We start from the raw sequence: 26,014 nt of genomic DNA on the forward strand, positions 1-26,014 counted from the left end.
TCTTGTAAAGGTAAGCAATTTACTCAGTAATTGCTCAATTTTACGGGAATAAAAACTTAAGAAAAGTTGTTGAATTTTTTATTCACGTAAAGCTGACCAATTACTGAGTAAAAGAAATTGCTCATTTTTATTCACCCGACCTATTATATCAAAAGGAATTAGAATAATAATGCATCCTTTGAATGTATAAACAATGAAATCACAAAATGTTACTTGTGATATGCCTAGAGCCATTTGTATTTGAGTGTAATATCCATTTTCATGCTTTCTTCGCAAGACTGGTTTGTCATTTCTTATTTTCACATAAAAAGATTTGTCGAGTACTAATTCTTTGGGTGTATAGTTTCTCTTTGACCAAGGACATTTTATTTCTATTAACCCAATTTCATTATTCAACTCTCCATTAATTAACATACCATCAGGCCATGTTAATTTAGGTTGTATAACAATCCCTGTTTCTCTGCATTTTATAGAATGATTAAGTTTGTGTTTCATAATGTCTTTATAAATATCTCTAGCAATAGGTTCAAACTCTTTACCATGTTGTACAGCTTTTTCAAAAAGTTTAGAATCAAATAAACTATATTTTTGTGTAAAGATGGATATTAGACTGTCAAGGTTTTTGGTTTTAATATATACTATATGAGCATTGCTTGAAGTAATTTTGTTTCTTCGTATTGCAAGCCATTTATCTGACAAATTTTGAAAAACTGTTGTTTTTTCAATATCTTTTGCCTCTAAATGTGTAACTTTTATTTTTTCTAAATAGTTTTTCTTTTCAAAAGAAAATGTACAATTTGGAATGATGTCATTATAGTCATCATTTATTTCTTTTAAGGGTAAATACTCAAATTCAATTTCTGGTTCTTGAATAGCAGATTCATCTTTAGCTAATTTTTGTATATTTGATGTTATTTCAAAATGTGGTTCAACAACTTGCAAATGCATACTAAGAGGTGAGCCTGTTGCTAATTAACCAAACCTAGTATATACATATTTGTAAGTGTGAGTGGGTGGCACAACATGGGCAAACCAAATTTTGTAGTCAACTTCAATAAGTTTTTTTTTGCTACTCTAACACTTTAAGTTCATGTGATAATCGTTAATAAAAATTTAGGGTCATACAACTTAGAGTATATACAACGCTTATTATTTTCTCTTTTAACAGTTGAGCTCGTTATAGAAACTTAACTTATTTTTTTCACCAGGTATGCCCAATAGTCGTTGTTTACTTGTACAAGAAATTTCAGTTGGGAATTTTTTAAGGAATTTCATAGAGTAGTCAGCTAATTCTAACAACAAAGGTCAGCTAATTCTAATTACATGGTTACAATATCCACTCAATCCTGCTGGACAAGAACAGTAAGCATACATAACATAGGACGAAATTTTTGATAGGAGTACAATAACTTCCCTTTTTTCCTTTTGAAATACATTTTTTGCAGGATATGTAAATATTGTGTCTGATAAAACGCTCCTCTTGGAATTTCCTACCTCTTAAAAGTGTTTTTTTAATTGACAGTACTTTTGATTTACCACTTAATTTACGATAATTTTGAATTTTCAGGTAGGCGTAAGATTACATAATTGGAATTCGGGATGTGTCTATTGGCAAGCGCATCAAGTTCTCCACTGTTATCATGAAATCCAATATTGCCAACCTAGCTGACCCAAGAATGCCACTTATATGGGGTGATAGTGTACACATGCCAGGGTCACCTGGTGCAAATTTTGAAATCTTTTAGGTACGTCTGCGGGAAAAAAAGTGACTTTGAAGTTACAAAAATGGAAAAAACTTACCTTCTTTTTTGACATAGCAAAACCGCTATAAAATCCATACTATTAATCATAGACCAATAAAATTTGGTGGCAATGTAGCCTATGCCAATACCAAAATTTGGGTAAAATTTTATCCCTATTCCTGCAGTATAACAGAAGTTATGGTAGTTTTAGGATTGATTTTTTGTTGATTTTTTCACTTCCAGTGCAAAACTTTACTAATTACTGCTTATTACAAGCCCCCAGGCCTTAATGTGGGTAACACATGTGCTCTAGTTGAATATACCAACAACATTGTAAAATAAGGGTTTTGATGTTCTTACCATAATTTTTGGTTTCGGGGGTCAAAACTGTTGTTCTTGAATGAGCCCTATCTACACCATATGGACCTTTTTCTATATAAAACCTTATATGACAGTACTATTAGTGCCCCATAAGCTTTCTTTTAACTAAACTACTACCTTAGAAGTTAGTTGAGACATTTTAACAGATTTTTTGATGAAAATTATAAAAAATCTTGACGTTTTTTACTCTAGTAAAATTGCGCTTATTCTACACATGGATTTAGCCCTGAGGATTTGTGAGCAAAGCAAAGAAATGTGTTGAAAACCTTTTGCATGTGATTTTTAACTGGTCAACATGTATTGTGTGTTGAAAAACCCATTTCATACATAAAATTAGCTAAAAATGCCTAGAATTTCCTTTGTGTTTTGTTTTCAAAATCATTATCAAATGTACAAATTGTAAAGTTCAATAAATTTACACTAACAGTGAATTAGTTTCTAAAGTTTATTCAACTCTATTCTTTTCTTGTGATATCTTCACACTCTTTAACTTATTTGACATGACATTTAAAGCACTGGTCAGCTTACTATTCTCAAAATGAACATTTTTTCTACTCTATCATAAGATATGCTGTTGTGTTTATTATCTATATTCTTTTAAAAAGACCGGCACCGATCTCTAAGTTCAGCCCGTATATTTATACATGTATGTAAATATGACACATGTCCCTAATAAAACATAACCCAAATATAAATGTCAATAACTCATAACTCCTCAGAATCGAGTAGCCTTTTATTCGTCCACGACTGAATACTCGTGTTTGTTCTTCTCTTGTATCTTCCACTAATTGGTTTTCTTTTGCAATTATCATTTTCTCATTCTCAAAATCAGATGAAACCGTTGCGTTGCTACTGTATTCATCATCCAAAAGATTAGGATTGCTTCTGCAATTTATTGCCGTATTATCCCAACTCAAACAAGGAGTAGATATTGCACACACTTTTCTAAGATGAATTTGATTTCGACGAAGGATATGTCCATTGTCATTCAATTTTACTTCATACGATCAAGGGGCTACACATTCGACTATTTAAGCCCTTAGACTCCATTCGCGAGTTACTTCATTTTGAATCGCAACATTTTGACCTTGTCTAAAGACCTGTGGTACAAAAGGACCAATATTTTTATCATAATATTTTTTAGATTGAATTCTCTCTTTGACTAAATCTCTTCACTTTTTCAATTGTTCCTTGTTTTGAGTTTGAAATCTGGGCAAATTATCTCTCAGTTGACTTCCATGTAATAACTCTGCTTGAGATATTAATTTCTTCATTTGACATACAATATTTATTTATCAACAATTTTATTAATTTTACAGTGGCTTCTGCTAAACTATTCGATCGTGCATAGTGTGGACTACTCGTTATGTGTTTAAATTCTCACTGTTGAGCGAATTGACGAAACAATTTCGAACTATATTGTGTACCATTATCTGACAACAATTCTTCTGGGATACCATTTCTAGAAAATGATTCTTTACATGCTTGTATTACATTAATTGATCTAGTATTTGAAAGCAGAAACACTTCAGTCCACCAGCTATAGTAATCAACAATAATTAAATAGTTTTTATTAGCCCATTGAAACAAATCAGTTCCCAGTTTTTGCCATGGTCGCCTTGGAATTACAGGAGATAACAGATGTTCTTTTGGTCTACAATTCCCATTTACTGTCTAAACATAAACTTATAGTAACATTGCAATCGCAAGTACCAAGTTTATGCACGAGCGCTTCAAATTCAAAAGATTTAGAAGAAGAACCTCAAAATAAAAAGCCGAAAATCACGAACTATTTTTCAACAACATCGAAAAGAGAGGAACATCCATCTGAAATGTTGGCGCGTATGGCAGCAAAAGATGGTATATCATTTAGTACAATTTGTAATTCCATTGATTTACGAGCCGGGTTAGTTGCACGAGGATATAAAAAGTCCCAAAATCACGTAATGCTATCAGAAAAATGGTATTAGACTACTACGAGCAGATTAAAAAGCAAGTTAAAAAGGAAATAATAGATCAAATTACAAGTGGCTCTAAATTTTCTTTAACACTTGATGAGTGGGCTTCTTTTGGAAACTGCAGATATATGAATGTGAATATACATGAGTTGAAAAGCTATTGGAACGTAGGTTTTATTTGCATTTTAGGGTCTATGCCAGCAGAAAAGTGCGTTTCACTTCTAAAAGAAAGACTCCACAACTTTAAAATAAATTTTGAGGATGGTATCATTGGTATTACGACTGATGGTGCAAGCGTTATGAAGAAACTTGGAAAAATTCTAGAAATTGATCAACAGTTATGCTTTGCCCACGCTCTACAACTGGCAGTTAATCATTTCTTTACAAAAAAGACGCCAGTCACTTAGAAGTTGATGAAAGTTTAGAAGATGAGAATACCATTTTTGAAAATTTAGGTAACAACGATGATGAAGACAAAGATGATGGTTAGAAAAGCGAACATGTTTATGAAGAGGAAGATTGTACTCGAGATTCGAACGATTTATTGTTAATTAATCAAACATCTGAGGTTACAATTAAACATCAAATTCTAGGACCTACTATAACCAAAGTCAGGAAAATTGTAAAAATGCTTAAAAGGTCCCCAACAAAAAATGAAAATTATTTACAAAAGTACGTAAAGATTGAGTTTGGAAAGGTCATCCATTTAATCATGGATTGCAAAACCCGATAGAGCAGTTTGTTGCTTATGCTTGAAAGATTTGACAAGTTAAAATATTGTGTTAAAAAGGCATTTCTAGATTTAGAATTGGATTCCAATTTTGATAATTCAGTTAAGATGAACAAAAACGAATATCGAACCATATCAGATTTAGTGGTACTTTTTACTCCCGTTAAAGCAACTGTGGAAGCACTTTGTCGACGAGACGCAACTTTAATTACAGCTGACATTGCTTAGTTTATTATCTTCATAATGGCCAGGTTACTTTATCGAAAATCCCAGATGTTTTTGTACCAAATACAAGTGCCCAAAATAAAAAAATTATGATAACCCTAATAAAGCGTCTAAGCTCGGCAGATATAATTAGATCAGCAGACGTGAATAGTGATAGTGATGCTCAAATGAGCGAGGCTTTATCAAGCAAGGAGTGTGAAAATAAAATCAAAACTATTAGTGAAGAATTAAATGAAGTTATGGAAAAAGGATTGACAGCAACACAAACACTACCAATAAGGGTAGAAAGTATAAATTCTAAAATTCAAAGAGAAATGTCGTTATTTGAAAGTAGTTCCATAAGAGGTAATCATCTTCAAAAAGCATATGATTATATACTATCTATACGGCTAACAAGTGTGGAGTCCGAACGAGCATTCTCAGCGGCTGGGTTTTTATGCTCAAAAAATCGAACGCGGTTAAACGACGAAATGATTGACGCTTTCATTTTTTTAAGGAGGTACTTTCAAAAATGAATATAATTCACGTATACTCATGTATATTCATATTATTTTTAATTGTATTGTATTATCTTTTTAATGCATTGATTTATAATTTAAATTACTTAGGTTAATTAGTAAATTAACTATTTTAGATAACTAAAAAATGAAAAATGTTTAGTTTTTTTGGTAATATAATTGTATTATCAATAAGTTAATCATTTTTCAATGTTTAATGAGTACTTAAAAATTTGTTCATCACATGCTTCACCGCCAATAATTTTTTCTGCTTCCTAATTAATCCTGGGATTTCCCGGGGAAAAATCTCGAAATCCCGGGATTGATAATGTCCGGGATTTTTCCATCCCTAACTGTTACAATGAAAATAAAAAAAATTATTTTATAATAGTTAAAATCAATAGTTATCGCCAATCAAATGGCATGTGGAGAGTAATTGTTTTAAATCGTGAAATCCCATTATCCAATAATATTAACAAAGCTCTTCCAGATCTACTAAATCTTCAATCTGCTAATATCATATTTCATGCATAAACATCTGTAAATGTAATAATGAATTCCACTATCTTTTTTTCTAATCAGAAATAAATTTTCTAATTTTAAAAACTTCCGAAGCACATCAAATGAGGATGTTGGAATAATTGAAACGAAAGAAGGCAATACATTTGAAAGCTTTAAAGTTATTAGACATAAAGATTATTCATTAATATGTTCAGAAGTCTGTTGTGATTTTAGTACCATCTACCATACTAACTTGCCTGTAATGGAATCCAGGTTAAAGAGTAACGAAAGTCAATCATCTATTACCTTTAACGAGCCATTTTTTAACTGTATACATTTTCTTACACCAGTATGTAATAATTGTAATAAAGACAACTTGCATTCTTCTATATGGAAGTTCTATAGTACATTTCAACAATTTATAGTTTTGAATAATTTCTAAAATCAAAATTAAGAATTATTACAATATTTTCATAATCTGCGAGCATTTGTAAATAAAATTAGCACCAGTTTAGACATTAGGTTCCATAACATGCGAGTATAAACACACCTTTAGTGCCAATGTAATATTGCTTTTCATGCTTTTTAAAATTCGATTCTCTAAGATATTTATTGTGACATTTCGGACACGTAAATTTAGTTATTAAGCGTTCTTTTATTTTTTTCAGCATTTTGGTTTCTTCTTCTGCAATCAGCTTCTCTGTAGGAATTGCTGGTGATATGAGCTCCAATTCAAAATCCTCTAATAACAAGTTCGCTAACTCTTCCAGATCTATCTCAATAAAATCATCCACAACTATTTCAATTTCGTTATCAATATTTTCAAAGCAAAAAAGAATAATCTTCTAGATCAATAGAAAAGTTTTCTGTCGTATTCATTTTATGTATCGCTGCCACTGATCTCTATAATAACTGGATAGCGCATCTCTAATATCAAAATTCACGCCAAAATCGCCGTATTGGAAAGTTATCTAAAGAATACCGTAACACGCATCTTTTTTATGAAACATTGCATTGAACGCCCATCTATTAATACGTCCTTCCTTGAACTAGTCAGACTTTTCAATAGTTATTGGTGCCAAACTTTGATGTTTGAGCCGTTACACAGTTACTCAAAACAAAAAATAAATGGCAATAAACCCCCTTCAACATTTTTGTAAATGTCTTTTTTTTTTTTTTTTTTTTTTAATTATATTAAATTACATTTATTATTCATTTAACAAGTGAAAACAGTTTTTTCATGAAACTTTAATTTTATACTTTGTGGTTAAATGAAGTTAAAAATTTCAATATTACTTTCAAAGAAATAGGAAAAATGAGATTTTTTTGTTTAGTAAAAATGGAGACTTTTTTTTATCTAAATAAAAGTCTATATTTACTTTAAAGATAATCTTTTAACTTTACATATTTCAAGTATATTGAAAAAAAAATTGCAATCTGATTTTTTTTGTTCAAATTCGATAAATTTTCTAAAATGATATGGAGTATGTGCCTACTTTTTTTGTTTTAAACATCAGCTAAAAAATGTTCCACCGAGTTCCTAGAAGATATATATATTTTTTTTAAAGATATTTTTTCAGTTCAATTAACACTTTTACTTTTAGAACATAAAGGGATTGCTACGGTCACCTGCGGTATAAGGGAGTTGTTAAAGAAATGCAAATATCAGTGAATCCACAAAAACCTTGTTTTCTGCCATTTTTCAACAGTTATTATATCAAAACAAATGAATATGGTAGAAAACAAGATTTTTATGGACTTATTTACATTTGTGTTTCTTGAATCTGAGTATTTTATCTGTATATTTTGTTTTAGTATATCAAATATAGTTTCAAGAAACATAGTTTTGTCATCATATGCTACTTAAAAGTTTGTTAAAATGTTTATTATTAATTTTGAATAATGATTTATTAATCAATAAATGCTACTACTTATTTGAAATAATATATATAATCAATTTCACTTAAAAACTTCAGTATTTGCTGTAATATATAAGAAACATTTACTTAAACATTATAGGAAACTTAATGTGATAATTATCGAAGAAATAATAACATAAAATGTTAAACAGTGTAATGTGAAGTTTATATTAAAAACTCAAAAATGTTTCTGATATATATTAATGATTTTTAAAGCAGCAACATAAAGATTAGATATTATTCCGAATATACATGAATTAGGAGTGGATAAATTAGGATATTGGAAGGATTTACTTAACGAAATCAAATAAAACTGAAGAAATTAACAAAGAGAACATAAAAAATGTAATGGCTACTTTAGCTACATTTATTTCAAAAGTGAAGAAAAAACTAAAACAATGTGGTAGAAATTATGATTCATTTATAGAAAAAGAATTCCAATGGCTTCAAGAAAATCTTATGACCACTAAAAGAAGCCACTTTAGTTCTGAAAAACCCCATAAACAATGGGTGGTCCTTGGAGAGCAAAGCAAAAGGGGAAAAATAAAAGAACTAGGTGTTGAACATCATCGCTCTATTTTTAGTCTCTGCAAGACATACATTTTTAAATAAAAGTCAAATGTTTTACAGAAAATTTAAAAAAGTTAAAGACTTTTTAGATAAAATATTTCCTTTAAACATGAGTGTAAGGCAAGCTCTTGATTTAAAAGTGAATACTGATCTCAGCAACAAACAATATTAAATGATCAAAAACTTAGCCCTTGGACACATATTTGTTTCCTTCTTGCACAATATTATAGAGGAAAAAAGTTAAGTTCTATCCTAGAAATATTTTTTATCTTCTGGCTTCAGTTGTAACCACTAATATTGCTAAAGCTGTGTTTATGTAGATGGTATAACAATACCAATAGTAGCAACTGAAATAAATAGTGGTAATTCTGCCAGAAGCATGCAAATATCAAGAAAAGTTATGTAACAAGATAATGTGTATTGGCTTGAAAATTCTAAACTTTTAATCAAAATTATTTTTTACATGCGCAGCTAAACCTTAAGCACGCGTGAACGTGTATGCACACAATGTACACATCAAAGGTGTGTGTAAAAAATAATTTTGTTAACAAATTTGAATTCTTTAACCCAAAAAACTTTTATTTTCAAATATAATATGTTTAATTACAATTTTTATCAAACTTTATTGAGTTTCAGTCAGGAAATTGTTTTTACAAGAACTTGATAAGCTTGTGAATAAGTTTAACATAAAAAATAATACTATCAAAGAGGAAAAATCAATTTTACAGACAAGACCATAAATATGTAATATGTAAACAGTATTTAATTACTAAAAAATTTTATTTTCTAGGTACATTTTGATAATATTATATTGAAAAAAATCTCCTGTATAATGAATTGTAAAAAAAAAAAAAAAAACTAATCTGGATCTTCAGCATCAAAATATTGATCTTCTAAATCTTGATCAGCGATACTGTCAATATAATTAGGATTTAAATCAATTACACTATAATCATATTTCTCTTCTCCACATATAAATCTATTTTCCATAAAAGAAAGAAATTCTTGCTGCAGTTGAGTCTTTTCTTTTTCAGAAACTAAACTCTCATCATCTAAATCTAAAGAAAAATAAAAAAAAGTAACTCCCTTTTTATATTAAAAATAAAAATGGCATACAAATAAATATTCTTTATCTGTAACACAAATTTTGAACAAAAGCTTAAACAACTTTTAAAGTTTTTTGGCTTTGATGGGAGATATTTCATACATGCCTCACATTTTCGAATTAATTGTTCAATTTGGTTACTTAAACCAGGCCAGAAAACACTTTGACGTGCACGCTGTTTGCACTTCTCCATTCCCAAGTGATCTTCATGTAATTTTTTTCGAATATTAACTGGGATTACTATTCTATTTTGATTTAACAAAAGTCCATCAATTTTAACTATTTTATCTTTGAAATCCCAATAAGGCTGGAGATTAGCTGGATAGTAATTTTTTTTATTAGGCCATCCCGAAATTATTCTTTCTTCCAATTCTTTCAAAAGTTCATCTTCTCCAGTTTTCTTCCTAATTTCATCTCACCGATTCTCTGTAGCAGGCATACTTTTTATTATTGAATTAACATATATGTTAAGATCATTTTCTGCTGTCTCGTCTTCCTTTGTAGGTTGAGATACAGGTGCACGAGACATTGCATCTGCGTCAGTGATCAAGTTGTCAGGAACATGCTTTGCTGTAAATGAAAATCTTAACAATTTCATTCTTAAGCGTTGAATTCTCGGAGACATCTTAATAAGTGAACAGTAATTTAATATGGGAATTAATGGTTTATGATCTGTTTCCAGTATAAAATTTGGTAGACCATACAAATATTTTGACATCCATGTGCACCCCCATGCAACAGCTAACATTTCCATTTCAATTGGATAATAATTTTTCTCAATCATTGTCAAAAATCTAGATGCACAATCAATTGGTTTGTATACACCATCATGACTCTGGTAAACAAATACACTAAGTCCATTTAACAAACTTCCATCTGTTCTTACTTTTACAGATTTTTTAACATCTTAGTGGGCCAAAACGGGTGGATTAGTCAAACTATTTTTTACATCATTGAATGCTTTTGAATGATTGTCAGTCCAAAACCATGCTGATTTTGAACTTAAAAGATCTCTTGAAGGTTGAGCTACTTTAGCAAGCGATGGATTAAATTTTGATAATTGCTGAGCCATACCAAGAAAGCTACGTAAAGCTGTAATATTTGTTGGTCTTGGAAAATTTTGTATAGCTTCAACTTTTTTAGTCGACGGTTTTACTCTCTCTGCTGAAATTTTATGACCTAAAAATTCTACTTCAGTTTGATTAAATAAACAATGGTTGAATAAATAACTTCAATGGTTTAAGTAGTGGGAATGCTACTCGCCGTGGCGCTCCAATGTGGTATGGTGTTGCATTTTATTGTACTCTAATATGCATGATTTTTGAAAGTAACCAAGACAATCGAGTGCTTTATGATCAGGACCTATTAATTGTTTGTTAGTGACATGTAAATGTTTAATTTTAACCCCAAACTTTTTTAAATGATTAGTTTCTATAACTGTTACCTCTGCACCTGTGTCACTGTTGATCAACACATCTATCAGGAATATTTGATTTTATTTTTAGGCAAACTGAACTATTTGAGAAGTGGTTCATAATACCACAGTCTCTACACTTTTTACCCCATGCTGGACATGATCCCTGAATAAAAGGATGCTTTTTAAAACAGAATTTATAATATATATTTATACATGTATATAAATATGACACATATGCTTAAATTTTATTTCAAAGTTTTAAGTGTTTTAATTTTAGTTTTGTTCCATTTTTGTTTTAACAATGATTAGAAAAATAAAAGGGTTTTGCATAAGAAGAATTAACAATACCAACCCATCATCACTTGAATAAGAGCGTACATGATTAATTTGATTTTTGCTTTAATTTTGTACGCTGTGACTTACATATCATAAAAAGTTAAAATCATAACAAGACTTTTTTTTTGTGGCACTGAACTGAAAAGTTTGCAGAAATATCCAAAGTTATTAAATCTTTCACTTGAAAGTCATTGTTTGTGGTAAAAAATTTTGTTTTTCATTTTTTATATTATACAAATTATTAGGCTGAAGTAATTGGATTGATTTAGGTAAATATGTAGCTCTTCATATAGCAATATGTTATTTATTTGAAATACACCTACCTCAATGTGACGTATATGTTATTGTATTAAATTCACATTATCACTGATGGCAGGATTCTAAAGATTATCATAATCTTGAAATCCAATCAAAATAAATCTAGATATCTCTTATGATGACATTACAGAGAATCCTCTAGTAATGTTAATAATGAAATAACGTTGCCAGAATTCTTAATGTTTGTTTATCATATTTTTCAGTTTCATATTATAGCTCAATTTGTTTAGGTACACAGCTACAATCCATTGACTCCTTAAGATGCCAAATCAGGCAAGAAACCATGAGTAGAACGGAAAGTGTGTCTGCATGCTCTGTCTTCGAAAATGTGGCCGACAGATGACCGTTTTTCAGGCTGAACGAGTTTTTCGTATTTACCAGACAAATCTTGATGGGTGAGACTCTTGTGTGCTTCAAGGTCTTTGTGAATCATGCAGAACTGCCTTAAGACGAAATGAGGAAGGAAAGGATGTTGCTTTGCCAAAGTTGTTTGATTTCAAAACTATTCGAGTCTGAGCTAAAACACGTAGTCATGTGTGTGACTGCTTGATTTGCAATATTGGACAGTCTAGGTTTCCAGAAAAAGCTAAACCTAATGAAAAAATGAAAGTGAATCAAATACCAGCTGTGAGATGCAGTACCTGCCTCAGCCCATTTGGTAAGGGATTACCACATTATTGTTTTCAGTTAAAATTCAGGGAAAATATTCAAACATTGGCTTCATTAGATCCCAAAGCAATGTTGTACAGATAGCATCCAATGTGATTGAAAATAAGGTAGCATCTTCAAAAGCCACAATTCGTTTAGCAAAAGCATCTGGAGGTCAACCACTCCCTGTTACTCCAGGTACAATGTCAGTAAAAATTAATTATAATGTTATAATTTTGTAAGTGATTAATTATAAAATGATTGCTTTTGTAATTTTTGTTTGCTGGAGGTAATAAACGCAAATTTTCTATAGGGTCAAGTGCAGCAAGGTCACATTCTGCCACATCTACATTGACAATCCAAGACCTCATCAATGTACAAATTAACACTGGCCTCTCCAACAATAGGATCAAAAAATTAATGAAAACTGTTCATCAGTCATCATTTTCAAATGACTTGTCAACAACTGAAGGAGTTTTTTACTTTTACAGACTTAAAAACCACAGATTCCAAAGGTTATGACACAACCCATGTTGTTGTTCATTGCAAAGATTTGTCTGTTCTGGTTAGTCAAGTCATTCAATCTAAAAAAACTTCAGGTGGCTACTTTGTCAAATTAGGCAATGATGGAGGCAAAGGTTTCCTCAAGTTTTGTGTCAGTGTTATTGAGAGCTCCACAGAACAAGATAAATCGAACTCGCCATCTCAAAAGCGACTTTTGAGTTCCAGAGCGGCAAAAGTAACAAGTGTGAAAAGACAAATTCTTGTAGCAGTCTCTGAAGATTTGCCTGAAACTCATTCTATTACTCAAAAGGTCTGGTCACTCATCAATGCAGATGCTCTGAAGTTGATTATTGCATGTGACATGAAAGTTGCCAACATTATTTGTGGACTTCAAACACACTCAAGCATGCACCCTTGTTGTTGGTGTGATATTGACTCAAAGAACCTTGCTTGCAGAGGCAGTTTAAGAACACTTGGCTCAGTCAATTGAAATCTCAAGTCTTTTGAAAAATCGGGTGAAGTGTTGGCCAAGGCCAAAATGTTTGGCACAAATCAATTATCAATGGAGCTAAGGGTACACTGATTCTAGACATCATTCCACCAATGGAGTTACACCTTCTTTTGGTTACAGTCAATCAGCTCTTCAAAATTCTCAAAACTGTGTGGCCTGATACTGAAAATTGGCCAGCCATGCTTCACATTCACCAAAACCTGTATCATGGTGGACACTTTGAAGGCAATCAATGCAGGAAATTGTCAAAAAATGTTGATGTTTTACAATGTCTTGCTGAAGAAACTTCCAACACCCAAGTTCTTGCTGTCATTGAAGCTTTCAAAAAGTTTAATTTGGTTGTGAATTTATGCTTTGGAAATGTACTAGAAAAGGATTTTTCTTTCAAGATTGATCAATTTAAAGCTACATATTTGACTATCCTAATTGGAAGCATCTACCCCAAAATCCACACAGTATTCCATCACATCAAGGCTTTGTAAACATAAAACAATTGCCCATAGGACAATTCGGTGATCAGGCTGTTGAGACTGCACATCATGATTTTCACCAGCATTGGTCAAGATAAAAAAGAGATATAACCCACCCTGAATACAAGGGAAGGCTGTTCAGTTGTCTTGTGGATTTGAATAGTAAACACCTTTAGAAAATAATGAAAATTTTTCATCCGTTCAGCTTCATTTTAATGGATTAATTATACTTGTTAGAAGAGAATTTAAGCTCATAAGTAACCCATTATATTGAATTATTGACAATTTCAAAAAAAAATATTTAAAACTTGTGTCAATCTTATGTCAAAGTTTAGTGCCATTTGAGAATAGTAAGCTGACCAGTGCTTTAAATGTCATGTCAAATAAGTTAAAGAGTGTGAAGATATCACAAGAAAAGAATAGAGTTGAATAAACTTTAGAAACTAATTCACTGTTAGTGTAAATTTATTGAACTTTACAATTTGTACATTTGATAATGATTTTGAAAACAAAACACAAAGGAAATTCTAGGCATTTTTAGCTAATTTTATGTATGAAATGGGTTTTTCAACACACAATACATGTTGACCAGTTAAAAATCACATGCAAAAGGTTTTCAACACATTTCTTTGCTTTGCTCACAAATCCTCAGGGCTAAATCCATGTGTAGAATAAGCGCAATTTTACTAGAGTAAAAAACGTCAAGATTTTTTATAATTTTCATCAAAAAATCTGTTAAAATGTCTCAACTAACTTCTAAGGTAGTAGTTTAGTTAAAAGAAAGCTTATGGGGCACTAATAGTACTGTCATATAAGGTTTTATATAGAAAAAGGTCCATATGGTGTAGATAGGGCTCATTCAAGAACAACAGTTTTGACCCCCGAAACCAAAAATTATGGTAAGAACATCAAAACCCTTATTTTACAATGTTGTTGGTATATTCAACTAGAGCACATGTGTTACCCACATTAAGGCCTGGGGGCTTGTAATAAGCAGTAATTAGTAAAGTTTTGCACTGGAAGTGAAAAAATCAACAAAAAATCAATCCTAAAACTACCATAACTTCTGTTATACTGCAGGAATAGGGATAAAATTTTACCCAAATTTTGGTATTGGCATAGGCTACATTGCCACCAAATTTTATTGGTCTATGATTAATAGTATGGATTTTATAGCGGTTTTGCTATGTCAAAAAAGAAGGTAAGTTTTTTCCATTTTTGTAACTTCAAAGTCACTTTTTTTCCCGCAGACGTACCTAAAAGATTTCAAAATTTGCACCAGGTGACCCTGGCATGTGTACACTATCACCCCATATAAGTGGCATTCTTGGGTCAGCTAGGTTGGCAATATTGGACTTCATGATAACAGTGTCTCATAAAAACAATTTCCTGACTGAAATTTCGCTTCGAGAAAACTGAAATTCGGATGCGAGGGACCAACAACGGCTCAAACATCAGCAAAGTTTAGCACCAATAGCTATTGAAAAGTCTGATTAGTTCAAGTGAGTTAAAAAAATAGGGCGGGGGGGGGGGCGTCTGAAACCGGTGACAGTCCTCCGTCTCTATCATCATTAGAGACAGGGGAAAAACACGGTAAAAAAGTGCGAAAAACACGGCCTACTTTAATAAAAATCGTAAAAAACACGGTAAAAACACGGAAAAAACACGGCACCAAAATGCCACATTTTTATTCATAGTGAAATAACTTCAATAAGCAAAAACTGTGTTTTAACTAAGATTTTATGACCGTTTGTTCAACTTTGTTGCTGAAGTCTCTAAATTGAAATTATTCACTTAGCTCTTAGCTTACTGAATTAAAAACATTACACGACAAATAAACATAGTTGGAGAGTATCCCTTGGAGATTTCTCATAGTCTTCGTCATGTAACTGGCATTGTCTGTAACAAATGCACTGACTTTATTGAAGTTAGCGTTGAACTTGTTCAGTGTCTTAATAATTGCCTGACTGACTGTCGTTGCATTAACGTTTTCTAAGTAGACCAGATTAACTATTACCGCCTTCATCTGCGTTTCATCAGAACTTGTTACTGGTAGCATAAACAGTATATGTAGAACAAAACAATCTTGGGAATCGCTGGTCTCATCAGTGGCTACAATAACTTAAGATACTGCTTCAACACGGGCTTTCAATTCATCATGAGTAACATCAAAAACCTTCGGTAGATAATCGCGCCGTAGGTGACTTGCGCATGGTAGTGCCCCAAGGTTCTTTACATTCGTCTGTAAATATTTCTTTAGCTTAGGATGATCAAGTTAGTTTAGCGGTATGTTAGCTGCAGTAAATGCCTTCACTAATTCAAACTGAGCAAGATTTCGTGCATTACGTGACTCAGATACCGCCTTAAATGCACCTGTTATTGTAGCTTGCTTCTTCGCACGAGTGTCATTTGTTTCATTGAGGCGTTTTTGAGTGTGCATAGGTGTTAGCAAGTGTCTATCAATCGTACCTTTTCTCGTATGATCTAGTGTAACGTTACAACTTGTGCAAAAGAGACGGCCATCGTCGGCGTGCAAAGTTCCCTTGGGATACTGTTTTGCGCGCTCGGCACAAGAAACATTCACGGCGTTCTTCAACATGATTAAATGTAAGATGTTTATTGATTGACACGCAACTTGTTTACGAAAAAATGGTAATTACTAACCGGAAATGACAGATGAATTGACGTCAAGCAATTACCACTACCAACAAGTAAGTAAGAGAATAGAGCGAGTTAATTTTAAAAAAACAACAGAAAATCACGGTAAATCTGACAAAAACACGGATTTCTCAGAAAACACGGAAAACACGGCAAATGACAAAAAACACGGAAAACACGGCTTCCGTGTTTTCGTGTTTTTCGCCTGTCCCTAATCATCATTAATAATATCAAGAGAAAAAAAAGGTTTTGTGGAAGCAAATTCACGTTAGAACTGTTCGAGAGCTTGCTGAAGAATTTAAGTGTCGGACAAAAAAAGTAAAACCTTGAAGTCGAAATGATGATAAAAATAGCTAGACAAATCGCTGCTTAATGATTTGACCTTAAGATAAAACAATCGTCGATTTGGGTGCGCTCTGCGTTCCTTTTGCTTAACAAAATCGCTCAGTTGTTTAACTCGTGAAAAAAACTACGTCAACTGGTGGTCTGCAACTGGATTAATTTACCGCCACTTATTGAGTCCTGCCCAAATTATCAAAGCTCTGTCTGAACTGAGACGTCTTTTTAAAGAGAATCGTTAAAAACTTGCATTCATTTCTGAACATCCTAAAGTTTGTTACATAAACAATCTGAACGATAGATTGCATCTTCTCTCTGCGTCCGGATAAATCGACCTGCGTAAGATTAGACAGACCCCAGCCAAAAGTAAAATAAAATACAAATGGATGATCACTTTGTAAAACTTCTCTCTAAACACAAAATAAAAACGATATTTTAAGAAGTAATAACAAGTTCCGCAAAAAAAATGACAAAATCCGGAAATGTTTTACAGCTTTATGGTTTGGATAAAGAACTTTCCTCTGATACTGATGATACTGATTATGAAATTGGTAAACCCAATGATGAATGTGAAAGGGAAGTAAGGAAAAAAAGTGAGTTAAAAATGTTAACCATACCTTCGACTAGCTTTTTTGTTTGCATTGATGTCTTTCTCTGACTTTTGTGATTGTTTGATATTTGTCTATATTGAACCCTTAAAAATAAAAGTCCTTAGAAATAAAGTTGCCTTTTCTAGGTTTGAAAAGGAAGATAGCAAGGTCTGTTGATTCAGTACAAAACTCTAGGAAATTCAGCCTTAGAAAGAAATCTTCAATGAAAATTGAGCATAAACAACAAGGTTATTCTACTTAGATTTATATAGGAGAAGAGAGAATTCTCTATATATACATCTTTAGTTGAATCTTATAAAAGCAATTTTAAAAAACTTTACTTTGAATTTGCCAGGAAGCAACTTAAATCTGATAGAGAAAAATGTCAGTCCAAATGAAGATACTTGGTCAGTATTGCCTACTGAAATTCTTTCTTACATATTTCGTTTATTAATGCTATCGCCATTAGAAGTAGCAAATGTAAGGTTTGTCTCTCGATGTGCACAGGTTTGTAGGCATTGGAACGAAGTGGTCAAGCAGCCTGTTGCATGGAGAACAGCTGATCTTGCATTTATGGGTGGTAGGTAGTTTTTAAAAACCAAAAATATTTTTGCATAATAAAAAAATGGTAATGTGTTCTTAATTGAAAGGTTATTTATTTACTTTTTTTAACTGTCTATAATAGTAAGGTTACTTTTTAATTAGCTGTTAATGTCTTATTTCTAGGTACAAAGAGGGCAAAAGACAAAACAATAATAAAGCTTGTAAAGACACGGTTTTCCAATTTGAAAGAATTAAATTTATGTGGTTGGACCGATATCACTGATGTGGGTTTATTTGCTGTGAGCAAATGCTGCAAAAAGTTGGAGTCACTTAATATATCTTCTTGTCAGCGAAAAGGAATCTCAAAAGTTACCGAAGCTTCATTGGTGGCTCTAGCAAAACATTGTCCATTAAAGAAGATATTTTTTTCAAATCTACATGTAGCCAAAAAATATGCAAAAGCTGTGAATAGGTTTTTGGAGTTATCTGGGAATAATTTGACTCACATAGACCTGTCAGAAAATATTGCTTTGGGTTCATTTGCGTTCACTTCAATTTGCAATTACTGCTCGAATCTTAAAAGCATAGATTTATCTAATACCTCTGTCAGAAATGTTTGTTTTTCAACCTTTCAAGAGTCATGTCAACTATTAGAAGAACTTTATCTTTCAAATTTAAGGTTGGAGCCAAAACCTTTTAAGTACCAGAAAGCACGTGGTTTTCCTGCTCTTAAGATTTGCAGTCTCAGTGTTCAAGATTCTTCTGGATGGCTAACTGATGATTTACTGCTTGGAATTACAAAAAATGCCGAAAATTTAATCCTTTTAGATATTCGTGGAAACCTTCAAATTACAATCAAGGGTTTTTGTTTGTGTACTACAAAACTAGAAAAACTTTATATATCTGGTTGTAAAATCAATGTTGATATTTCTCAGCTTATTTTCCAAAAATGGTCCAATAAGCTTTTGCACATTGATCTCTCAAAGATAAAACTGCTACAAGGAAGTATGGATGAGATTTTAACTATCTGTGTTAACAGATGCTCAAAACTAACACATTTAGACTTAGCGGGTACTTCTGTATCTGATATACTTGTTCGGCATATTTTGAATTCTCTCCCTGGTTTGAATTTTCTGAATTTGACGTCTTGTTACAGTTTATCAAGGGGGATAAAAAGAATCCACTTCAATGAAGAGTTGAGGAACCTGTCAGAAAAACTGAAAAAAACAGAGTCAATTCACGAAATTTAGGAAATGTGCATAAAAGTATACGGAATTTGAACCGAAATGGCTGCCTCTCAGTTAAGTGTAATAAAGACGAAATTTCAGGAGAAGTATGTTTAAAAAAAGAAACAACGAAATGTAAACAGGTATTGCCCCGGAAGTGCCCTTCTCCCAGAAAACGATTTTCGTTGTTAAAAAGAAACCCCAAAACCTTAGCTTGCAAATTTTAATGAGTTACATTTAAGAACTAAATTGACGTAATTGCTAAATGTCGAGGTTATGTGACTTGTTCGAAAACACTGGCCGTATGGTTGCTAAGATGCAGAAAATCCTTCCAGCCGTGCAATTTGAACCGCAATAATGCTCACACTTTGAATATAGGCGTGTAATTTTTTTGAACAAACTTTCAGCTAATACCATCGCGCAAACGTTGTTGCAGCAAGTATGCAGCTTTTAATCGCTCGTTAGTTGGTTCACAATAGATGTTTTTTTTTTCCCCCGTTTTTTTCCAACAGTAATTCGGCTTCAATTTAAACACGGTAAAAACACGGTGAAAATATACCTTTTTATAAGTTATAGAATCATGAGTGAGTGGTTTAGGAATTTTCTGGTCGTTTCGAGCAACTACTAATAGTAAAGAGGGAGCTTTTTATGTCTGTACTCGCTCTCTAAACTGGTAAAAAGCCTGAAGAATGGGTTCTTTTGATAGTAGAGTAATTTTCCAGTCTGAAAATTTGAATTAACCGTCGAACTTACCGCTCTAGTCGCGTCCTTTTTAATGATGCAATCCAAACAATCCATGTACAATTTGTTGATACGTCTTCTAAAAATGCTGCGTTAAAAATGAATAAATTTGTATTAAAATAAGAATAATCATCGATGTAAAAAGATCTTAGTGCAACCACTGTAAAATTATTAGCAATAGGATGTCACACTAAATGATTTTTAAAAAAAGGTATTTAAAAAAAAAAAAAAAAAAGCGATACATGTAAAACGTGTGAACATAGATTTCTAAATTAAAAACAGCTTAACATTTCGGATTTAGTAATTAAAACTTTATTTAGAGAACTAATGCATATTTACAAGTATTTACAATTTTCAAAAAATAATTTTTAAAAAAATCATTATTTATAAAAAAATAGTACGACACACCTTAATTAGCAGGGTTATATCTCAGGCTTGTCTTCGTCTGGCTGAACGTTTGCGAACGTAATCTCTTCTTTTTGAAGCAAGTCCTTCGAAATTTGATTCGTCATTACAAAATACTTTTTCAAAGCCTTCTTCTGTTCATTTACGAGGACCAAGGGCCCATTCTAGTCTTTTTTCTTGTTTTGAGTTCGAAGTAAAGCAACTTGACCAAACAGATTAGACTCTCTCAGACGGTAGTAAGAGATACAGGTTTATTCCGAGTTTTGTTCAAACCATCGTGAATTTCTGGTGGTGCGAGTGGTCTATTTTTTTGCTGGTTACAACAGTAAACAGCTCTTATCTCAACGTTTTGGTCTAGCTGATTGAGAAAGATCTTGATAACTTTGTCTGCATCGCACGATGAGCACGTTTTTGATGTTTCCAGCTTTGCTGCAGTTATTTGTGTTCAGACTTTTTATGGTTGTGTAACGATGAAATTGCAGGTCGCATTTCGACACAAGTTTCACAAACTATCCCCATTATTATTATCATTCGTTAGCAGAAATATTTATTTCAATCGGTAATTGACACATGACAACTTTATTAAGTACCACTTTAAGTTATGCGTTTTGTATTAGGATTGCTTTATTAGTTTAGGCTCTTTAAAAAGCAGTTCAATACAAATGTTTTTATGTATCAGTAGCAGATTTTTTTAAGACATCAGATAAACTTTCCACAATATCTTCCAAACTTTTGCTTATGTGAATCTAATCTACTGTTCAAATTATGTAAACGAGCATGCGAAAAAAGCCATTTGCCAGTTTTTGCCTTAAGTAAAGCTATAAATAATCTATGTTCGGTCTAAATCGGTTGAACACGTTAAAACTCAGCACCCTTTAATAGTTAATTACTCAAAAACTACGTCGCAGATTTTTCTTATTTTTTTGCTTTTTCTAATTTTTTAGCTAATGCGTTGTTGTTTGATTTGTATTGGTGTTAAGTAATGGTTATTGTTGATATCGGGTTAAAATGAGTAAACAAGTGTTAAATCGAGAAAAAGTTTTGGAAATTTCTTTTCAAAGTCCTTCATTGTCACAAACTGACATTTGAAAATTGAGCGGTGTAGCTCAATCTTCAGTAGGATTTATTTTGTAGAGACATAAAGAGAATCGATCTATTGAAAGAAAAACAGGAAGTGGAAAAAAAAAAGAAGGGATTTAAAGATAAATATAAAGCAAAATCAATCATTCGCTCAAAAAAGGCAAATCCATGTCAGTCGCACAGAGATGTTACGAGAAAATTTAAATGCACTCAAGCTTTGATAGGAAAAGTACTTAAATCTTAAGAATATAAAGCATATCATAAAAAGAAAACTCCAAAGCGAACCATTAATGGAGAAATTAAAGGAAATCGTTGTTAAAAAAAGCTATATAACCTTTTAAGCCGAGAAAACTTGTGCATAATTGAAGACGAAAATACCTATTGTAAAAAGGCCTTTTCACAATTGCCAGCCAACAATATTTTTATCTGTCAAAAAGTAGATATGTCGTCAGCTAATTCAAATACACTCAGCTAAAATATTTGCTCCTAAGCTCCTTACATGCCGAGCAATCTGTTCCTGTGGTTTGAAAAGTGCACCATACGCTGCTCGTAAGACTTTGAGCTCGGATTTGTATGTAGAAGAATGCTGAAGATGATGATGTCCAGTACTCGCAAAAATTTTCATAAGATGATGTCAAGTACGCGCAAAAATTTTCGGTTTCTACCGAAGCGTCCACTTGAAAATGTAAAAAATGATTGAATTAAATAATTTAGTTAGCTTCATTGTGAAAAAAAAAAAAAAAAAAAAATACAAAAATTTGTTAAGTAGTTTTCGAGTAATTAACGATTAAAGGGTGAATTTCATCGTGTTCAAACGATTGTTAGTAATGCAAAAATAATTTTTGAATAAGTTGTTTATATAGGAATATTTTTAAATAACTTTTTACCTACTAGCTTATTATCCAAATTGTGTAAATATAAATATATGAACTATTTTTCACAAATACTTGCAGTCAAAAAAATGCTTTTCGTTGTATACACGGTGATTGTTGCTGCCTCAACCCTAAGCAAAAGTTTAAACTTTTGGGGTTTTTTACAATTAGATCTGTTTTTAAATTTCATTTTTATAATACACTAAAAAGTTTCTTCAAGCTTGTCTACTAGAAAAAAACAATTAGGGTTTTGTTTTTAGAAAACAGTATTTCTTTCAAGATAACTAACGATAGGATTTTTACTGACCATACTGCGAACTGCTGCGAAGTTTTTATGACCACACTGCACAAAGACTGTCAAGTTCAAAATGGTATTAAAGGTATGATAGAACAATGTGACCTGGTAACTTTTCATTACAAAGCGGGATTTGATGGCTCTACTGGCCGAACCATATACCTTAAAAGAAGAAATTGTTTGTGGAAGAGGTTTTTGCGGAAACTTACTTTCGCGGATGGGTGGTCCCAAAATGCTATACTCTGCGGAATAATTGTTTGTCAAGCACAACATTTAGAACTGAATGTATTTCTTAAATTAACGGCGAATGAATTATGGTGAAGCAAAAAATAACATTAAGTGTATTACTAACGTAGCCCTGTTTCAATTTATATAGCTAAAGTTCGCCTTCGATTTTATCTTCAAATATCGAGAAGATATTCCTTGTTTGGTTAACGTACAAATGGTACCTACATTAAAGAATTGATTAGTAGACATTTGAGGGCTTGGTTGACACCTTCGTTATGACGCCCGAGAAAAATATTTTATCTTTATTCAGATGAATCTAGAAAATCTACGTCAAACAAGAAGATAGTGCAAGAGGCAAACGTGATGGAAATGGATAGCATTGCTGACATGTACCAAAACTTTTACTTTCAATAAAGTACCAATATTGTAGATAACTATTTAGACGTATGTAGTTATTTACAAATAGAAAGTTATATATTTATACTCTCAAGTGGCCTCAAACTTTTGGCCGGCAGTGTACGTACACGCACTTAGTGAATGAGTTTGCCTGTCTACCTACCTGCATAAGAATAAACCCTGGTTTACGTAGGTAATTGAGAATTTCAATCAACATTTAAGGGCAATAGACTCACACAACCCGAAGCACTGGGGTTACGGCGAGTCTACAGACTTCACCTTTCTTTTTGTTTACTCATTTTTTTTAAATGTTAAATATCTCAAAATCAGCTTTTAATTACGAGATTCAAAAAAAAAAAAAAAGAAAAAGTGTAAGCAAAAGTATTCTTTAAAAAAGATTTTATTGCAACAATCGAGATTACACATCTTAAATTTCACCACCGATAAGAGCCATTTTACCGTTTAATGGGCCTTTAAAGAACTTGTCCGATCTCATGAATTCATGTATTTCTGGTAATTCCTACAAGTATAAAAACAACAAAAAACAATCAACCATAAGAAACATTCTTCTAAATGGCGAAACGCAGAAACGCGTATAAACTCACAAGTTCAACAAATTGAAAGAATTTATTTTAGGATGACCTGGTTCGATTAGCACATCAACATAAATATTTAAATAATCTTTTCAGAAAAGACTGCTTTTGCGACATTCTGCTACCTTACGCCACGCTAGCACAATTAATGAAAGTTAGTATTTTCACATACCTCAAATCTTTCGACAAAAGCCTAGATATATAGTTAATGAAATGTAAGACAGTATATAAACAAAATTGATGATGATAGGATATTAATAACATTAATAATCATAATTAACTACTCAAAACAAATTGAAATGAATGACTAAACAATAAGTAGTTTATACCTCTAGATTTGGGTGAGAGGCCAAAATATCTTCTTGCAATGACTTGTGGGCATCAAGAAGCTCGTAGAAAACGAAGTCAACAAAGGTTAGCTGAAGCAAGATTAATTCATTTTTGAGTAAAACAATTAAAATGTTTTTGATCATGAAAAACAAACTTTACTAACGAAACTATTACTTTATCCCCTACTACAAAATTTGACTCTCCCAAAAAATCATTGTACGCTTTAAGGCGAGTATGAACACTTGTCTTGTATCTGGTCAATGTTTCCTACAATTGCATAACATATTTTATCATAGCATAGCACAGGCCCTAAAATACCTTCAAATGTCAATATATTATCCTTAAACTGATATTAAAAAAGCATTACGTGATTTTAACATATTAATACCTTAAGATTTTAGGATACTCTACAGGGGCGGATCTAGCTTTTTTTTTGAGGGGTGCTGAGCAAGTATGTAATGCGAAGGTATGTTCATAACTCCCTCCCCCGCACGCTTTGCGAAGGGGGGGGGGGGTCATAAAAAAAGGTTTTTATAAAGTACGGGGGAGAGAATCACCCAAAAGTGTACAAGTTTGTTTAAGAGGTGTTCAAGGCAACGAATACGTACGTAGTTTGACTATATTTTTCATCAACTTTTTAAATTTTCAACCTCTTTTTTAACAAAAGAAAAGGCTATATCCCTCTGGGTCTTTTACCTGTCTGCCCATCTTTTTATACCCTTTAAACTGCCCGTATTTTGATTACAATTCTTATAAACATATCTATTTTATTACAAGAAAGGTTACAATTCTTATAAACATATCTATTTTATTTCCATAATAGTATTTTGTATGCAAAATAATGCAGCAACTTAATTTTATTAGCAGTAATTGACTTTTATATCATTAACAATTCAATAACAGAGTTACAGCTAATAAAAATGATAATAAAAATAATTACTCTCGCCTGCCGAATAAACAGGGTTTAATTTCGTGAACCCAAACATTGAATACACAATTATTTTTATGGCATATAACATAAACTAGGAATGGCATAAGAATTGAACAATAAAACCCAGTTTTGAAATGTTAAAAGTAAACAAATTTCTTACCATAACTGTGCTAAATTTCTTTTTCTAAACTGTTAGCTTATGACTAATATAGTAAATTTCAAATCATGAAACTTTACTAAATTAAAACCATATTTCAACAGTAGGAAAACTAAAATAAACTAGTAGAATAGTTACAAAATATAGAACTGATAAAAGAAACTTTTAATAAAAACCTAGTTTCAATGTTTTTAAACAGAAACTTAGAAATATATAAAGTAACCATCTAGTTTAACTTCTAAAAACATCTGCGTCATGCACATTATATTGCAATTATAACACAATTGTATTACAACTCACTATTAAAAATAATTATTAATACTATGATATAATATATTTGTGTTTTCATCAGTTCTTCGAAATTTGGTAACATCAGTTTGAGAAAAAATAATTGGATGGTTTGAATAAAAATCTGCATTTGTATATAATTCGATACTGGTCAAACATCTAAAGTATTCTGACAAAGATTCGTTTCCAATTAATGATATAGAACAAGCATTAAATAAACAGTTTCCGTTTGGAGAAGTTCTAATAAAAAAACAAAAAATTAACATGAGCGAGGTGACATAATTTAATAATGTTATGCCACAAAATAATTATTACACAATTTTAAGTCATAAAATAACTTACTGGTAAATCATTTACTAAATGTAATTTTGGTATTATTCAATCATAAAATAAGTTATAACATAATTGATTATTTTCTCCTTGAAATATGATATAAATATATTATACTTAAGCATGAACAAAATTTTACTAGAAAAATATATTTTTAAATTTTAAGCACCTAGGACAAAA

The 26,014-nt window shown here is 31.7% G+C and overlaps 2 protein-coding genes and 2 long non-coding RNA genes across 7 annotated transcripts; 1 reads left to right on the forward strand and 3 right to left on the reverse strand.

Annotated features, from left to right (window-relative positions):
* Nucleotides 1-8,512: 8,512 nt before the first annotated feature.
* On the reverse strand, nucleotides 8,513-11,463 carry LOC149889788 (uncharacterized). Of its 3 annotated transcripts, none has more exons than XR_016452161.1 (2): nucleotides 11,398-11,463; nucleotides 8,513-9,581 (listed from the first exon to the last, which is right to left on the reverse strand). It is a non-coding gene; the product is annotated as an uncharacterized LOC149889788 (long non-coding RNA). The 3 variants fall into 3 exon arrangements; XR_016452160.1 differs by lacking the exon at nucleotides 11,398-11,463 and adding an exon at nucleotides 9,740-9,868 and having other exon boundaries at nucleotides 9,271-9,581; XR_016452162.1 differs by lacking the exon at nucleotides 11,398-11,463 and adding an exon at nucleotides 11,073-11,203 and having other exon boundaries at nucleotides 9,490-9,581.
* Nucleotides 11,464-16,107: 4,644 nt separating this feature from the next.
* On the reverse strand, nucleotides 16,108-16,431 carry LOC149889789 (CGG triplet repeat-binding protein 1-like). Its single transcript, XM_090085180.1, has one exon. It carries the CDS (start codon nucleotides 16,429-16,431, stop codon nucleotides 16,108-16,110), a length of 324 nt encoding a protein of 107 aa, XP_089941306.1.
* Nucleotides 16,432-17,023: 592 nt separating this feature from the next.
* On the forward strand, nucleotides 17,024-19,757 carry LOC145182928 (F-box/LRR-repeat protein 6-like). 2 transcript variants are annotated; one of them, XM_090084484.1, is made up of 5 exons: nucleotides 17,032-17,422; nucleotides 17,566-17,667; nucleotides 17,775-17,826; nucleotides 17,927-17,999; nucleotides 18,146-19,757. In XM_090084484.1, exons 1-5 carry the CDS (start codon nucleotides 17,296-17,298, stop codon nucleotides 18,173-18,175), a joined length of 384 nt encoding a protein of 127 aa, XP_089940610.1. In that variant the 5' UTR covers nucleotides 17,032-17,295; the 3' UTR covers nucleotides 18,176-19,757. The 2 variants fall into 2 exon arrangements, with proteins under 2 accessions (XP_079914331.2, XP_089940610.1); XM_080058205.2 differs by having other exon boundaries at nucleotides 17,024-17,422; nucleotides 17,775-17,999.
* A 3,832-nt stretch (nucleotides 19,758-23,589) lies between these two features.
* LOC145183576 (uncharacterized) lies at nucleotides 23,590-24,437 on the reverse strand. Its single transcript, XR_013846298.2, has 4 exons — nucleotides 24,303-24,437; nucleotides 24,128-24,217; nucleotides 23,971-23,991; nucleotides 23,590-23,725 (listed from the first exon to the last, which is right to left on the reverse strand). It is a non-coding gene; the product is annotated as an uncharacterized LOC145183576 (long non-coding RNA).
* Between the last annotated feature and the right edge of the window lie 1,577 nt (nucleotides 24,438-26,014).

Source organism: Hydra viridissima, unplaced genomic scaffold (genome assembly GCF_058129835.1).
Source record: "Hydra viridissima isolate aposymbiotic clone 2 unplaced genomic scaffold, HvirCarnegie_v1 scaffold_4, whole genome shotgun sequence".
In the NCBI taxonomy this organism is placed as follows: domain Eukaryota; kingdom Metazoa; phylum Cnidaria; class Hydrozoa; order Anthoathecata; family Hydridae; genus Hydra; species Hydra viridissima.

Excerpts from the sequence above, each read along its gene's own strand:
- LOC149889789 (XM_090085180.1), bottom strand. The coding sequence starts at position 16,431 with ATGTTGAAGAACGCCGTGAATGTTTCTTGTGCCGAGCGCGCAAAACAG.
- LOC145182928 (XM_080058205.2), top strand. The coding sequence starts at position 17,296 with ATGACAAAATCCGGAAATGTTTTACAGCTTTATGGTTTGGATAAAGAA. Across the intron at positions 17,668-17,774 it reads AATTGAGCATAAACAACAAG|GAAGCAACTTAAATCTGATA; the intron begins GTTATTCTACTT and ends TGAATTTGCCAG. Across the intron at positions 18,000-18,145 it reads TGATCTTGCATTTATGGGTG|GTACAAAGAGGGCAAAAGAC; the intron begins GTAGGTAGTTTT and ends TCTTATTTCTAG.